The sequence below is a fragment of the Asparagus officinalis genome, chromosome 9, assembly GCF_001876935.1.
Source record: "Asparagus officinalis chromosome 9, Aspof.V1, whole genome shotgun sequence".
Classification (NCBI taxonomy): domain Eukaryota; kingdom Viridiplantae; phylum Streptophyta; class Magnoliopsida; order Asparagales; family Asparagaceae; genus Asparagus; species Asparagus officinalis.
In genome coordinates this window covers 8665633-8682255 of record NC_033802.1, presented here as the reverse complement: position 1 = coordinate 8682255, position 16623 = coordinate 8665633, and the positions used below count along the sequence as shown (strand labels likewise).

Here is a 16623-nt window from a genome sequence, read left to right as displayed (position 1 = left end):
TGGACTTGGAGCAGCTTGAGTTTGGAAAGAAGAAATCGGAATCGTCCAGGATGAAAAGATTTTGTAAGGATGTTAGCGATCAGATATTGAGAAGAGACATGAATATGATGTAATGTGCTTTTTCGACTGTGATTCTAAATAAAGTGGCGGTCAAACTCAATGTCCTTTGTATGCTCATGAAAGACATCATTATGAGGAATCTGACTGATACTCTTATTATCACAAAAGAGTGGAATACTAGTGGATTGTGGAACTACTACTTACTAAAGTAACCAACTAATCCAAATAAGCTCAGAAGTGGTATCTAAAAGAGCTTGATATTCAAACTCGATGCTAAAGAGAGATGTGATAGATTGCTTCTTACTACACCATGAAATCAAGGAATAACCAAGAAAAATACAATATCCGGTAGTAGAGTTCCTTGTTGAGTTGAGAGGAGTGGCGGACACTAAGAAATAGATTGTTATTATTATTTTAGTGGTACAAACACACTATAGTCTCAAAAATAAATACTCAATATATATATATATATATATTTCTCTTTCTCTCTATACTACTAGGATGCCTTACAAATCAAACTTATTGGGTATATAGGCTTTCTTATGGGGTAGGTATACACTATTAAGGTTAGGTGATTACTGTAGCTAGGTAGGTAGGGGGTAGGTGAAGCTGCTGAATTTTAACACTCCCCCACAGCAGCGACTTCTCTATCCACGAGTCCAATCTGACTTCGAAATTCTATAAACTTTAAAGTACTCAGTGCTTTGGTGAATATGTCAGCTATTTTTTTTTGTCCCGATTGGCTTCATTACAATCTCATCTTGAAGAACTTTCTCTCGAAGAAAGTGATGATGTACTTCGATGTGTTTCATCCTAGCATGAAAACTAGAATATCTGACAATCGTGTTGTAGACTGATTATCACAATGTAAAGCTACTGAGTAGTCTGTGGACTGAAGTAGATCTCTCATTAACTAAAAAACCACGTGGTTTCCTGAGCTGTCATCGCTGCTGATCTATTCTCCGCCACTGTAGTTGATAGTGACACCGTTGACTATCTTTTGCTACACAAAGATATAGCCGCTGAACCGAGATTAAACACGTATCGGATATTAGACCTTCGAGTGTTATGATCTCCAGCATAGTCAGCATCACAATAGGCCATAGACCTCACATTCTTCTCCTTTCTTATACAAGAGACCATAGTTAACTGTACCCTTGATGTACCTTAGGATCCTTTGGATTGCTTCTAAGTGAGGCTACTTTAGCTTCTGCATGTGTCAGCTCATCACACCAACCGCAAATGAAATATTTGTTCTTGTCATCGTTAGATAGATCATGCTTCTAACTAGTAGTCGATAAATAGTTGGATCTTCCAAATCTTTTCCTTCATGTGCATACAGTCTTAGATTTTTCTCTATCGGTGTTGTGATTGACTTGCAATTGAACATCCAGTACTTGAGCAGCATGTATTTCGCAAATTTTTCTTGGCACGAGAATAGTCCATCCTTCCTTCAGTCAACCTCCAACCCGAGGAAATGCTTGAGCTACCAAAGCTCCTTCATTTGAAACCTAGCCGATAGATTTGTTCTTATTCTTTGGATTTCCGCGTCATCGTCTCTAGTTAGGATTAAGTCATCCACATAGACCAACACAATTGCTAGCCTATTTCTAGTCTGTTTGACAAATAAACTAGAATCTGCAGGAGGAAGAGAGTATCCAATTTGAATTAAAAACTCATCAATCTTGCCATACCAAGCTCTCGGAGCTTGCTTCAATCTGTAGAGAGCTTTCTTTAGTTTGTAAACATATCTTTGCTTTTCTTTGCTCTCAAACCCAATGGGTTGCTCCATGTATATCTCTCGATCCACCTCACCATGTAGAAATATATTCTTCACGTCCATCTGCCAAAGCTTCCAACTTTTGCTGACTACTAGAGCTAGAAGAACTCGAACTATTGTTATCTTTGCAGCTGGACTGATTGTCTAGTCATAATCCAGTCCATACTGTTGAGAGAATCCTTGAGCAACCAAGCATGCTTTGGATCTCCCAATTAACCCATCCGATCGAGTCTTGACTTTGTAAACCCATTTATAGGGGATAGGTTTGATATCTTTGGCTTCAGCACCAACTCTCAAGTTTGATTCTGCTGTAGAGCTTGAATTTCGTCCTCCATTACTTGTCTCCATTCAACAATTTCGTATGCTTCCTCAAACTAGATGGCTCCTTCGCATCTTCCATAATGATAATATTAGCATACTTAGGATTTGGCTTTCTGGGTCTCGTTGATCTTTGAAGTTGTTCAACTGGTTCTTCTTCAATGTACTCTATCTGGCTCGGGTGCTCTTCTTCTGGTGTTGTCTAATAAACACCAGTTTTCCATGGATTATTCTCCTTTGAGGATGTTAAAGAGCTTGATTCTGTCTTCTCTGATTGACGTAGTCCTTCTTCTTGACCTAGCTCCCCCAGCTTCTTCTGCAACTGATCCTCTAGATCACTAGAGTCTAGGAGGGCAACTTATTGTGAAGCCTACCAAGATGAGGCTTCGTCAAACACAACATTCCTTGATATGTAGCACCGTCCGATTATGGGATCACAATATCTCCATCCTTTTCTTTTATTATCATACCTAAAAAATTTACATCTTACAGCCTTTTTATAGAACTTGCTGCGTAGTGATCAGGCACAAAGACATAACATACACAACCAAAGACTCTGAAATGGCTTACGGTTGAATTAGTATTCCACAACTTATGAAAGGGCGACATGAAATCCAGCTTCGATTGTAGTAGCCGATTGATCACGTGCGTCGCAGTCTTTATACACTCGACCCAAAAACGTCCTGGCACGTTCTTGGCATGAAGTATGCTTCTGCAAATTTTGGCGAGGTGATGATTCTTTCTTTCGGCTATTGCATTTTTCTATGGAGTATTTGGGCATGTTAGCTGTCGCTGAATCTTGTGTTGCTTCAGGTAGTCGTAAAACTCCTTCAATGTGTACTCTCCATCCTTGTTTGTGTGTAGGTAACGAATCTTCTTGCCGAGTTCTCCATCGACTGCGTCTCGAAATTGCTTGAATTTGGAGAGTACTTCAGACTTTTCCTTCATAAAATCAACCCAGACATACCTTGAGTAATCATCGATGAAAGTGATCATATACCACATCCCACAGATTAATTCTTGTTTTACTCGACCAAATACATCTGAGTGTATAAGCTCCAAAGGTTCCTTGGCTCTGAACTGTGACTCCTGATACGGTAATTGATGCGCCTTACCATACTGATAACCTCCACATATGGTCCCTCCTAAAATCTTCAAGTGTGGAAGCCCCTTTAACTTTGACTTTTCCATCATAATCTTGAGCTTGTAATAACTCACATGACCAAGCCGAGCATTCCACAGATCAGTCATCTCATTCTTTTTGGCTTTATCTATGTATGTCAATTCTGTCGACATCACATAGATAGATTCTACCTTCTGTCCCTCCATGACAGGTTCTCCTGGTGGCTTCAAGTTTCAATAGACTTTTACATCTTATGGCCAAATACTATGTAGTTTCCAGAAGCTATTAATAGGAAGAGAGAGAGAAGATTCTTTTTCATACCTGGTACATAGTATACATCTTGTAGTTGTATCCGATTTGGGTTATAGAGCAGTGTAAATGCAATCTTTCTGATGTGTGTGATAGGTAATCTTGAATTATTCTCTATCACAACTTCTCAGCCACATTCATACTCCTTCATGTTGACAAGTTTCCCCTTATCTCTCGTCATGTGGTTGGAACATCCAGAATCAATGATCTAATCTTCATTATAGCTGATTTCTTCTCAATCTGAAACTACTGCAGATGCGGTCTCAGATTCTTCTACAATCGAGGTTAGTGCCATACGAACAACCTCGTCTTCATCAACTGGTACATCTTCAATGATGATCACAGATGCTTGGGCATCCCATTCTTTTTTATCATCTTTACATCTGCGCGATGTTGCAACATTGCCCTCTGTAGGCTTTCTCTTGTAACGACAATCTTTAACAATGTTTCCTTTCTTCCCACAGTTGTAACGACTACTGTCAGGTCCCCTTTCTCGATGATCACCTTGCTCCTCATGCTGTTGTGTTCTGTTAGTGTATGGCCATCCTAGCTGCCTCCTTGAACCAGCCTTTCCATACTCTTATTTTCTGATGCATCTTGGTTTGCCTCTCTCCTTGCTGCTGCAGAGTGCTTCATCTTTGCTTTCTATTAAAACGTCAGCCATTTGTTTGTCTAGGGTTTCCTGTGTAGCGAGCAAACTCTCCAACTCTAATAATGTTGGTTGAGTCGCCCCCACGTGTGTAGCAGCAATGAGCCCGTGGTACTCTGATCTCAAACCGTGGATGATTATTCTCCTTATCCTTGCGTCGGGTACTTTAGAATCTAGATCTAGTTGAGCGATATCTAAGCAAAGTGATTTTACTTGCTTGAAGCACTAACTGATTATCAAATCTTTTTGTTGCAAGGTCATCAATTAATTCTCCATGAGTTGAAGTCGAGCATCATTCTTCTTCAAAAAGAGTGTAGCGAGCGTATCCTATGCCTCCTTCACAGTTCTAGCATCTTGCATGTAATCTACGAGATCTTCTTCTACTGTTGTCTTTAGCACATACATAGCCTTGCCATCTTTGATGTTTCACTTTCTTAGTACTTCACCAACTTCCCTAGATGTGTTAGTTTTAGCACCCCGGATGACCTCCCAAAGGTCTTGTCCTTATAAATAGGACTTCATACATGTCTCTCGGTAGTTATAGCTATTACCATTGAGTTTCTTAAGTGTATTAGTCGTATTTGTCAAATCCGCCATCGTGACATGGTATTGCTTCAGTATCTCCACGCAAATTTGGTCCCTGACCAACCAACTTCACAGTGACTGAACACGAACTTTGGCCTTCAAGAATGCCGATAGGATCACCGTAGGAGAGAGTAGGTCCCTGACCGCCTTGCTTCTATCACGAGCTACAACATATACTATTTCACTTGAACAGTAATCGTACTTATGAATAATAACTGTATTCATGAATAGTAACTATACTTATAAATAGTATCGTACTCATAAATAGTGACAAATACCGTCAAATGATAAATAATAACCTAATTTATTTTCTAATGTGGAAGATCCATCTTTGGTTGTAGCCACAGAATATACAATAAGCAGATACACACACACCCTAATTTAGGCTCTGATACCACTTGTTGAGTTGAGAGGAGTGGTGGACACTAAAAAATATACTATTATTATTTCTTTAGTGGTACAAACACACTATACTCTCAAATACAAATTCTCTCTCTCTCTCTCTCTCTCTCTCTCTCTCTCTTTCTCTCTATGCTACAGGGATGCCTTACAAATCAAACTTAGGGGGTATATATAAGCTTTCTTATAGGGTACGTATACACTATTAAGGTTAGGTGGTAAATGTAGCTAGGTAGGTAGGGGTAGGTGAAGCTGCTGAATTTCAACATTCCTATCATCACAATCTCCAACATAGTATGCATTAGAGTAAGCATGCAACTCGAGAGTAGAAGCAGAAGAAAACAGAAGGCCAAGAGAGAGAGTACCTCCAACATACTGGAGAATCTGAATGATAGCTGAGAAGTGGGTGACGTGATGCGCTAACATAAACTAACTTATGAACTACAAATAATATATATGGTCAAGTAGCAGTTAAGTACACAAGACAACCTATTAGCTGATGATACAATGTTGCATCATCAAAAGGCTCTCCATCAGTACTGCAAAGTTTGATACTAGGACCAATGGGAGAAGAGGCAACATCACCAGACACTATGGTGCGAGATAGAAGTTCGATAGCAGATTTAGACTAAGATAATAAGTATTCATATGAATTTTTCTACACTTGAAGACTAGAAAAATAACTAAGATTGCCCAAATCCTTCGTCTCAAGTTGTTGACTAAGAAAACTTTGAAGATCATTGATGCCTGAATGATCATCTCCCATAATTATTATATCATCAACATAGAGAAGTAGAAGGATAACACATTGCTGAGTTAGTTTAATGAAGAGTGTTGAATCATAGGGACTAGAAGCAAATCCAAATTGAACAATAGTAGAACTAAATTTAGATGACTAAGCTCGAGGTGCTTGTTTTAAGCTATATATGGCTTTTCGCAATCGACACACTTTATTTGGTGGACACTCATATCTAGGTGGAGGCTGCATGTAAACTTCCTCATCTAGATCTCCATCTATAATATGATCACTTGCGAACAACAGCAATAGCCTAGAGAGAGGGGATAGATGTGATGCGTGCAACTGGAGCGAAGAAAGTGCCCTCATAGTCAAGTCCATACTCCTGAGTAAATCCCTTGGTAATCAGACGAGCCTGGTAGCATTCGACAAAATCATTAGAATGAGTCTTAGCCTTGAACACCCATTTACATCCAATCACTTATCAGAAGGCAAATTTACCAGATCTAAAGTGCTTATGTTGGTGAAAACATGGAGTTTCGCGGCTAGAGCTTAGTGCTAAAAAGGATTAGTGTTTGCCTCACGAAAAGTGGGAGGCTCACAAAGAGAAGTGGCAGAAGCAACCTTAGAGCAATCATAACTATTAAGAGAAATAGGAGGATGGTGAATTCTTGTAGGATCCCTTGCTAAAGGTGCAGATGGTGAAGGATTTGAAGTAGGAAAGCTCTCAAGTGGAGGAGAAGGATCTATGGAAGCAGCAGCATCTAGAAGAGAGGTCACAGTAGAGTCGCTTGGAGAACATAGATTATCTACAGTAACTTCTTTAGGAAAAAGAAGGATATATTCATTAGTGAAAAATCTAAGATTACTCGAGGATTTAGGACTAAAAGACGCAATATCAGAAGAAAAAAATTATGCTCCCAAAAGGCGTCATGACGAGAAATACGAAGTCTTTTCGAGATGGGATCATAACGACAATTGCCTTTGATGACTCTTAAGTTTACGAACTTAGAACTCTCTCAAATGAAGACAAAGAACTCACTTATATTTCTTCAGTTTTCTTTCTTCATATCAAACAAGGATTACAATAGCCCTTTATATAGGCTTCAAAATAAAAACGTCTAGGTATACGGCCAATAGTCACAAATTAAACTCCTATTTTAATGCCATAAAGATAAATATCATAAATGAGTAAGTTACTCTTATTCTTGCATAACCTATGTCTCTTCCCGTTCTAAACTTATGACCCTTGCACTTCTAAAACTCATGCTATTAACCTCATTTATTCTAACATTTTAATTGACCCTTGCACTTCTAAAACTCATGCTATTAACCTCATTTATTCTAACATTTTAATTTGATATTCCAACATGCCCCTTCAAATCAAAATGTCTTTATATTAACCTCATTTATTCTAACATTTTAATTTGATATTCCAACATGCCCCTTCAAATCAAAATGTCTTTATACCAAGCATGTCTCTTAGCCACATAAAAGTTTCACCTGATAATGGCTTAGTGAATATGTCTGCTACTTGTTTAGTGGTGTGACAATGCTTCAGTTCAATGGTTTTCTGCTTTACATGGTCTCTGAGAAAATGAAACCGTGTATCTATGTGTTTGCTCCTCCGATGATGTACTAGGTTCTTTGCAAGCTGGATGACTGATTTGTTGTCCACAAAAATTATGGTCGAGTCTTCTTGTAGATGATCTAACTCCTTTAATATGTTTCGCAACCAAATTACTTCACATACTGTAGATGCAGCCGCCACATACTTTGCTTCACACGAAGATAAAGCTACAACTCCTTGCTTCTTTGAGGTCCATGAAAATGCAGTTGACCAAAGATAGAAGACATAGCCTGTGGTGCTTTTCCTCTCATCTTGATCACCTCCTCAGTCACTATCTAAGTAAACAACTAGTTGTGCATTTCCATCATATGCATAGAAGAGACCCAGGTTGAGTGTGCCTTTGATATACGTTAGTATCCTCTTCGTAGCTAACTAGTGAGACTCACTCGATGTCTCCATATAACGACTCACAAGTCCGACTCCATAAGTAATATCGGGCCTTGTGATCTTCAAGTATCTCATGCTACCAACTAAACTTTTGAAAAGAGTTGAATCCACGAAACGTTCGTCTCCTTCTCTTGATAGCTTCATTCCGATGGCTACTGGGGTGTTCACAGGGTTGCATTCATTAATCTTGAACTTCTCTAAGATATCCTTCATGTATTTCTTCTGGGATATAAAAATCACCTCTTGTTGCTGCTTCACTTCAATGCTAAGAAAATAGGACATCAATCCATTGTCCGTCATCTCAAATTCATTGAACATTGCCGCCTTGAATTCGGCAAGCATCTCGGTATTGCTTCCTGTGTACAATAAATCATCAACATAAAGAGAAATCAATAGAAATTCGCCTTTATGGTTCCTCTTCATGTAGATGGCGTGTTCATAGGGACATTTAATGAAGCCGTTTTGATGAAGATAGCCATCAATTCGGGCGTTCCACTCCCGTGGTGCCTGCTTTAAGCCATACAAGGCTTTCTTCAAATGGTACACTTTGTTTTCTTGCCCTTTCATAAGAAAGCCTTCTGGTTGTTGCACGTACACCTCTTCCTCAAGAATGCCATTGAGGAATGCTGACTTGATATCCAAATGATATATATTCCACCTGTGATGAGCTGCAAGTGAAATTAATAGTCTCACCATATCCAGTCGAGCAACCGGAGCAAAGACTTCTTCATAGTCGATACTGTACTTTTGTTTATAACCTTTCTCTACAAGTCTCTCCTTGTACCGATCAACTTCACCATTTGTTGTGCGCTTGATCTTATACACCCACTTGATCCATATTGCCTTGTGATTTTATGGAAGAGTTGTCAACTTCTAAGTATCATTCTTTTGGATGGCGTGGATCTCCTCCTCCATTGTTGTTTGCCAACAATCTTCTTTTACGGCTTCTTGAAAGGTGAGAGGTTCATGATCAACATATAAGCAGAAGAGATTTGACTCTTCATCTTCTTCTATCTGCTCATAGATCTCCTTGAGGCTTCTCATTTTGATGGGACCTCGTTGCACGGTAGATCCGCTGCTACTACCTTCCCCAAAAGATGGAGAACCTCTTGCAGGAGAAGGTGTAGAGTGTGGAAGAGATGGTGGTGTAGCTAGTGATGGTTCCTCATGTAGAGACTCATCAGGTTCATTCACCACGGGTTGATCTTCATTGCTCTAGTTCCATGCTTCTTCTTCATTAAAGACAACGTCTCTACTAACAACTAGTTTCTTGGTTAGTGGATTGTAGAGCTTGTATGCCTTCGACTCCTTGCTATATCCGATGAAAATACATTTTTCACCGCGATTGTCAAGCTTCTTCCTTTTGACTTTAGGTACTTGAGCATATGCAACACAACCAAAAATCCGTAGGTGTGCCACACTAGGCGTGTAACCGCTCCATGCCTCTTGAGGTGTCTTGTTATTCACTATCTTTGTGGGGCATCGGTTGAGCAAATAAGCTGAGCACGCCACGGCTTCTGTCCAGAACTGCTTTGGCAATCCCTTTTCTTTGAGCATGGTTCTTGTCATGTCAAGGATGGTCTGGTTCTTTCTTTCTGTAATGCCATTTTGTTGTGGTATGTAGATAGTAGTAAACTGTCTCCTTATACCTTTCTCCCTACAATATTCTTGAAATAGATTTGAGGTGTACTCACCATCTCGGTCAGATTGAAGAATTTTTAGCTTGTGGCCGCTCTCTGCTTCAAGTAAAACTTTAAAATGCTTGAATGTAGTAAATGCAGCAAATTTTTCTTTAAGAGTGTACACCGACAACTTTCTACTGAAGTCATCAATAAAGGTTATAAAATATTTATTACCTCCCAAAGAGACGGGATCGATCGGTCCACAGATGTTGGTGTGAACAAGTTGCAATGGTGCCTTTGCTCTCCATGATTTTCCACTGGGAAAAGGAAGTCGTGGTTGCTTACAAATTACACAACCTTCACAAATATGATTCGGTGGATCAATTGTTGGTAGACCTCGTACTATGCCAGCTGTAGACAGTAACTTCAAACCGTTGAAGTTTAGATGGCCAAAGCGAAGATGCCACCCCCATGACTCATTCTCCATGAGTCCTTGAAAACACTTGTCGACTTTCGTGTTTAGATGCAAGGGAAACATGTGGTTCCTTGTCATCTTAACACAAGCTATGAGGCCTCCATTTGTATTTTTCAAAGGGAAACATGTGGTTCCTTGTCATCTTAACACAAGCTATGAGGCCTCCATTTGTATTTTTCAACCAAAGGTGGTTGTTCTCCATATATACTTTCCCTTTCCGAGTAATTGACCGATGCTAAGAATATTACTTTTCATGTTAGGAATATAGTAAACATCGGAAATATACTCGGCCTTACCATCCTTTTGGTAGATTTTAATCTTCCCTTTGCCTTCAACCGGGAGTTTTGAAGAATCTCTGAGGCTCACACTTCCATAAACTCCTTCTGTGAATTCCATGAAAAGTTCTTTCTTCCCGCACATGTGGTTTCTAGCACCCGAGTCAAGGTACCAAGCATCATTCTCAACACTTGAATCATCATTAGCAAGAAAAAGCGTAGAGTTGTTACCCACATCATTTGTTGCTTCGACAAGATTGGTTTTGTCTTCAGTTTTGTGCCAACAATTTGAAGCATAGTGCCCAAACTTGTGACAGTTATAACACTGAACATTCTTGTTGCTTCCACGCCCAGGTGTGGATCTTCCACGATTGCTTCGTCCTCGTCCTCTAAAGCTTTGGGTCTCCACTTGATTTTGAGTGGTTTGCTGTTGGGGACCACGTCCCCTGCCTCTACCACGACCACGACAACGACCTCTACCTTGTGAGCCTTGATTACTTAGAGTCAATGTTGACTCTAGTACTTGCTCCAAAACTATGGAACTAGCCTTCTTTTGCATTCGTTGTTCTTGAACTTGGAGAGATCCCAAGAGCTCCTCTATTGATATCTCCTCCAAATTCTTTGACTCCTCAATTGCCGCCACCACGTGCTCGAATTTTGATGTAAGGGATCGGAGAAACTTCTCCGTCACTCGGATGTCCTCCATCTTCTCTCCATTTCACCTTATTTTATTCACAATTAGAAGTAATCGTGAATAATAATCGGAGATTTGTTCTTCATCTATCATTTGAGCGGCTTCAAGATCGTTGTGTTGAGAGGTACCAGGACAAGATCGTTAAAAAATAATTCCATTGGTTTTTAGGAATTGTAAAAAAGATCTCTCAGTATATTTAAGGACATTATCAGATTAAAAATACTTAATGTTTTTGAAAAATTATGTTTTAATCATTTGTTAAATTCCATATAAATATTAAGGAATTCAGATCGATGTTCCATAAGACAAATCCAGCTATATCGAGAGAGATCGTAAAAAAAATAACATAATAGCGAAAACCACTGGTTGTAGAGTAAGGAGTATTGCCCCCACACATTAGATGAATTAAGTCAAATGGAGCAATAGAAGCACATTCACTATTATTAAAGGGTAAAGCAAGTTATTTTCCAAAAGAAATACAATTAAAAGACTCTTATTTGATATTGCCTAAAAGGCCACGAAAAACTAAAGTTTTCATACGAGAAGTAGAATGATGACATAAGCAAGAATGCCACAAGTGAAGAGAAGATACTGAAGAATGAGTAAAGACTAATACTTGAGATGGAACATGCGGTGATGTAAGCTCAAACAAGCGACATACTTTATGGCCTTCGACTAGTACAAAATAGCACAGCCCAAACGGTTATTACAACCGTTTGGACAAGTCGAACTAGCCCAAACGGTTTAAACCGTTTGGGATAATTAACTCAAACGGTTTTTAACTCAAATTGTTAAAACCGTTTGGACTATTAGAAATTTCAAACGGGTCCCAAATAGTTTTAACCATTTGGAATATGTTAGCCCAAACGGTTACAACCGTTTGGGAGACATATTAGGTTTAAAAAAAAAAATTTAAAAGTCATTTTTCTGATCTGTTCTCCCCAAAAATTTTACCGCAGCGCCAAAAATTCCTTCCAAAAATTTCACCGCACACTCTCAAATCCATAACCCCAAAAATTTCACCGTAGCTGCTGGCCAACGCACCTTCGCCTCATCTTCGCCGGTGCTCTCTCTCCTCCGCCGCCTCTTCCACCGCCTCCATTGATTCCTCCTCCGCCTCCTCTACAACCTCCATCGATTCCTCTGCCGCCTCCTCCACAGTCTCCATCGATTCCACCGCATCCTCATCCTGCTCGTCCTGCTGGTCTTTGCAATTCGTAGATTCAGGTTCGCCGGGGCTCTCGCTCCTCCACTGCGCGCCTCCATCGTCTCCTCCTCAGGTCGCCCCCTTTAATACCTTTCTTTCCCGATAATCATGGGATTGAGTCGCTTGACATTGTTTCAGTTATGAAAGAAATGGTCAATGAAACTTGGAACTAGCATTCTGTAAATATTCAATCAATTGACACTTTTAATGCTCATATTTCTTACCACAGGCGATGAAGTTTTCTCTTTGTCATTGACTTTTGCTGAACTAAATTAGTGCAAAAGCTCAAGTCCTTTGGTACCCTGTTGAACTTAAGAATTATACGACTCTAACTAATTCTTGCAAAGGAGATAGACCCAAGTTTCATGTATTAATGACATTGAATGTAAGTTATATGATGCATAGTTTTAACGAATTGAGTTTTTTCTGCTATTATCTTGTATTTTCTAAATTTTATGATTATTCACGAAAATTAATGTAATGTATGAGGTTACTATTGTGATATTTATGCAATCGTATTTTCATCATTGGATCCAAACTAGTTAAAATTCTAGGCAGATCGAGGAAGAGAACATTGTAGTTTTCCCAATGGCTTCAGCCCAAACGATTCTTTTTTTTGTCCAAACGGTTGTAACCGTTTGTAACACTCTTTTCCCAAACGGTTCCAACCGTTTAGACAGACCAGTTGGCTTGTCCGAGGATCCTGCACATCACAACCTTGAGAAGAGAATGTTAGTTCAAGTCCAAGTTCACAAAGTTGCTAATAGATAAAAGGTTAAGAGTACAATGTGACACATTATAAGTATTAGATATGCTCAAATTAGGTATGGAAGTAGATCCTATAGCACTAACATGCATGCGAGAACCATCGGCGGTGTGAATAATTGGTTTATAAGATAGATTACTCCTTTGAGAGAAAAAGGAATCAAAAGAAGTGATATGATTGCAACGAGCAGAGTCAAAGAACCAAGACCTACCTAGAGCAACAGAGAGAGAGAGAGAGCATATGGGGAAGAATTGCTCATGCGACCTAGAATCTGGTATAGATAAGCCTCAAATTCAGCAGGGTTGGTAGGAATGCTTTGAGAAGAAGGCTCACTAGCAGATGAATCAGAGGTAGTAGCTACAGTTGTCTCAGTACCATGTTTTCTATTTTTAGCTCTTTTTCTTGTCTTGCAATCTTGAAGGACGTGACACATCTACGTGCCATAATGACAAAAGACTTATAAAGAGCCAGAGCGTTGAGAAGAAGTTGAAGTAGCCAGAACAACTTTAGAACTAGCAAGAGCAGGATTCAAGATTTTGAAGATATTACAGAAACTTAGAAAAATCAGCAGAGAGTTGGGCGGTCGACCGGCGCGGTCGACCGCAAACGTGCACCGAAGCTGATGGGAATCAGAGTGCGTGGCGGTCGACCGGCGCGGTCGACCGGAGCTGGTGGCGGTCGACCGGCGCGGTCGACCGAGGATGACTGTAGGATTTTCTGCTCTCGGGTTTGATGATTCGGTCGACCGGTGCGGTCCCGCGAGACCTGCGCGGTCGACCGACGTCGTTTTGGGCTGGGCTTTCAGGTTTTTGACCCGTTTTGTTTTGTAAGCTATATATATCCTAAACCTGATTTGTTAGGGTATCAAAAGGACGATTTTGAGCAGCCTCTAAGAGAGATTTGTGGCATCCAATTGTGGGAGAGCTTTGAGAGATCAAGTGCTTTGTTTTAGGGTTTGGTCTGAGAGATTTGTAACCCTATTTGTATTTCCTTGATTTCTAGTAGTAAAATCTCCCCCCTCCTTGCCCCGTGGACATAGGCAACTTGCCGAACCACGTAAATTCTTTATTCTTGCTGTGATTGTGGTTTGCATATTGTTTGTGGTTTAGTTCGAGTTATTATTCGTGTTGCCCTAGAAAGTTTTCGCCGCGCACAACAATTGGTATCAGAGCTAGATCGACAACATGGGAGATGCAAGCACGTCAGGTTCGTCTCTAACAAAGGCGATACAGAGTCTGAGCATCAATAACATGAAGATTGATGTTCCGAAGTTCGATGGCAAGATCAATTTTGGATTGTGGAGGTGTCAGGTGATGGATGCCTTGGATGCACAGAATTTGGAGGAGACTCTTGAGTTAAAAGATAAACCCGCTGAGTTGGAGGATAAGGTTTGGAGAAAGATGAACAGTAGAGCTTATGGTGTTATTAGGTCATGCTTGATGCCGGATCTTATTTATGATGTCATGAACGAGACGTCGGCGAAGAAGATGTGGGAAACACTCAATGAGAAAGATCTTACGAAGAGCATTGAGAATCGGCTTCACTTGAAGAAGAGATTTTACCAGTTCAAGATGAAGAGAGGGGTTTCCATCAGGGAGCATGTCAACAATTTCACTAAGCTACTTTCAGATATGGCCAATGTTGATATTATAGTTGAGGATGAAGACAAGGCGATGCTACTTCTGTGTTCGTTGCCCGAAGATGATTATGGTACGTTCGTTCTCACTATGATCAATGGAAGAACTACAGTTAGCTACAAGGAGGTGACCTCAGCTTTGGTGAACTATGAGTTGAGGAAGAGTGATGGTGAACCCTCCGAGAAGGCATCGGGAGATGCGTTAGCAGTTCGAGGCCGAGATCCAAACCGTCGTCAGTTTAACCGCTCAAAGTCAAAGAATAGGAGTGCCTATAAGAGTGTTGGTAGAAATCAATGTCGGTATTGTAAAGAAGAAGGACATTGGAAGATTAACTGCCCAAAGTGGAAAGAAAAAGCCGGGATGAATAAGGGGAAAGCTGCACAAGCTTCAGAAGTGAATGTTGCAAAAGCTATTGGTGAGCATTCAGATTCAGATTCTTCAGGCTATTCATGCCCTGCTTTACCGTCGGTTTGCTATGCGGATTCCACGGAGTGGATGATGGATTCGGGAGCTACATATCACATCTGCCCTAAGAGGGAGTGGTTTTCTAGCTTTGAGGAGCTGGAAAGAGGGGATGTCGTGCTTATGGGTAATGATCACGTATGCCCTATTGGTGGTATTGGTTCAGTCCGGATCAGGATGCATGATGGTGTAGTGAGGGAATTGAAGGAAGTGAGGTTCGTGCCGCAGTTGACGAAGAACATCATTTCTCTTGGGACTTTGGAGGCAGCAGGATATCGAGTGATCTTAGAGGATGCTACAGTGAAGGTCACGAAGGGTTCTTTGGTGGTGATGCGAGGTGTCAGGGAAAACTACCTATACTACTTGAAGGGCAAGACAGTTACAGGGGGTCTGGCAGCTTCTATCACTACAGAGGAGGACACTACCACCTTATGGCACATGAGACTTGGACACACAGGTGATAAGTCCCTACAGTCATTGGCTAAACATGGGCTATTGAAAGGTGCTAAGACCTACAAGATAGAATTGTGTGAGCATTGTGTACTTGGGAAGAAGACTAGAGTGAAGTTTGGCACCGCTGTTCATAACACCCGAGGTACATTAGAATATATTCACACAGATGTTTGGGGTCCTTCCAAGAACACATCTCTTGGTGGGGCCAACTATTTTGTCACTTTCATTGATGATTATTGCAGGAGGAATTGGGTATACCTGATGAAGTATAAACATCAGGTCCTGGATATTTTTGTAGAGTGGAAGAAGAAAATGGAGCTGCAGACAGGTAGAAAGGTGAAGACTCTACGTTCAGATAACGGTGGAGAGTACAAGAGTGATCCGTTTCTGCAGTTCTGTCGGGATTACGGCATTAGAACTTCACAGTTCGAGAGACACCGCAACAAAACGGGGTGGCTGAGAGATTGAACCGTACCTTGCTGGAGAAGGTGTGGTGTATGATGACGCAGAGTGGATTGCCTAGATATTTTTGGTCCGAGGCGTTAGTTTATGCGAGCCATCTCGTGAACAGGTTGCCGTGCACTGCGATAGACGGGAAGACTCCTTTGGAGCGTTGGTTTGGTTCGGTGGCTAGTGACTATGAGTCGCTTCGGATATTCGGGTGTCCAGCTTATTATCATGTCAGTGATGGTAAATTAAATCCGAGAGCGAGGAAAGCAGTCTTTGTGGGATTTAGAGATGGAGTCAAAGGCTTCAAGTTATGGGATCCACAGGACAAGAAGATAGTTATTAGCAGAGATGTCACATTTGACGAGGCGTACATGATGAGGCCTCGAGCCCCTCAGCAGGTGGAGGGAGACCAGACAGGAGAGATATCGCAGCAGGTGGAGGATGATGTGACTCCACCCACTCCAGAGAGCACTGTATCCATTGAGGCTCATATAGAGGTGACACTGGGAGGAGATGAGATGACAGACGGGCAGATACAGGATACAGTAGATCATGGGACTCATGAACAGGGTCATGTTCAGAGGTCCATTACAGCAGATAGACCGA

At 40.8% G+C, this 16623-nt stretch overlaps 1 protein-coding gene across 1 annotated transcript; it reads right to left on the bottom strand.

Moving 5' to 3' along the window:
- Positions 10251–11054, bottom strand: LOC109823165. Its single transcript, XM_020389451.1, has one exon. It carries the CDS (start codon positions 11052–11054, stop codon positions 10251–10253), a length of 804 nt encoding a protein of 267 aa, XP_020245040.1.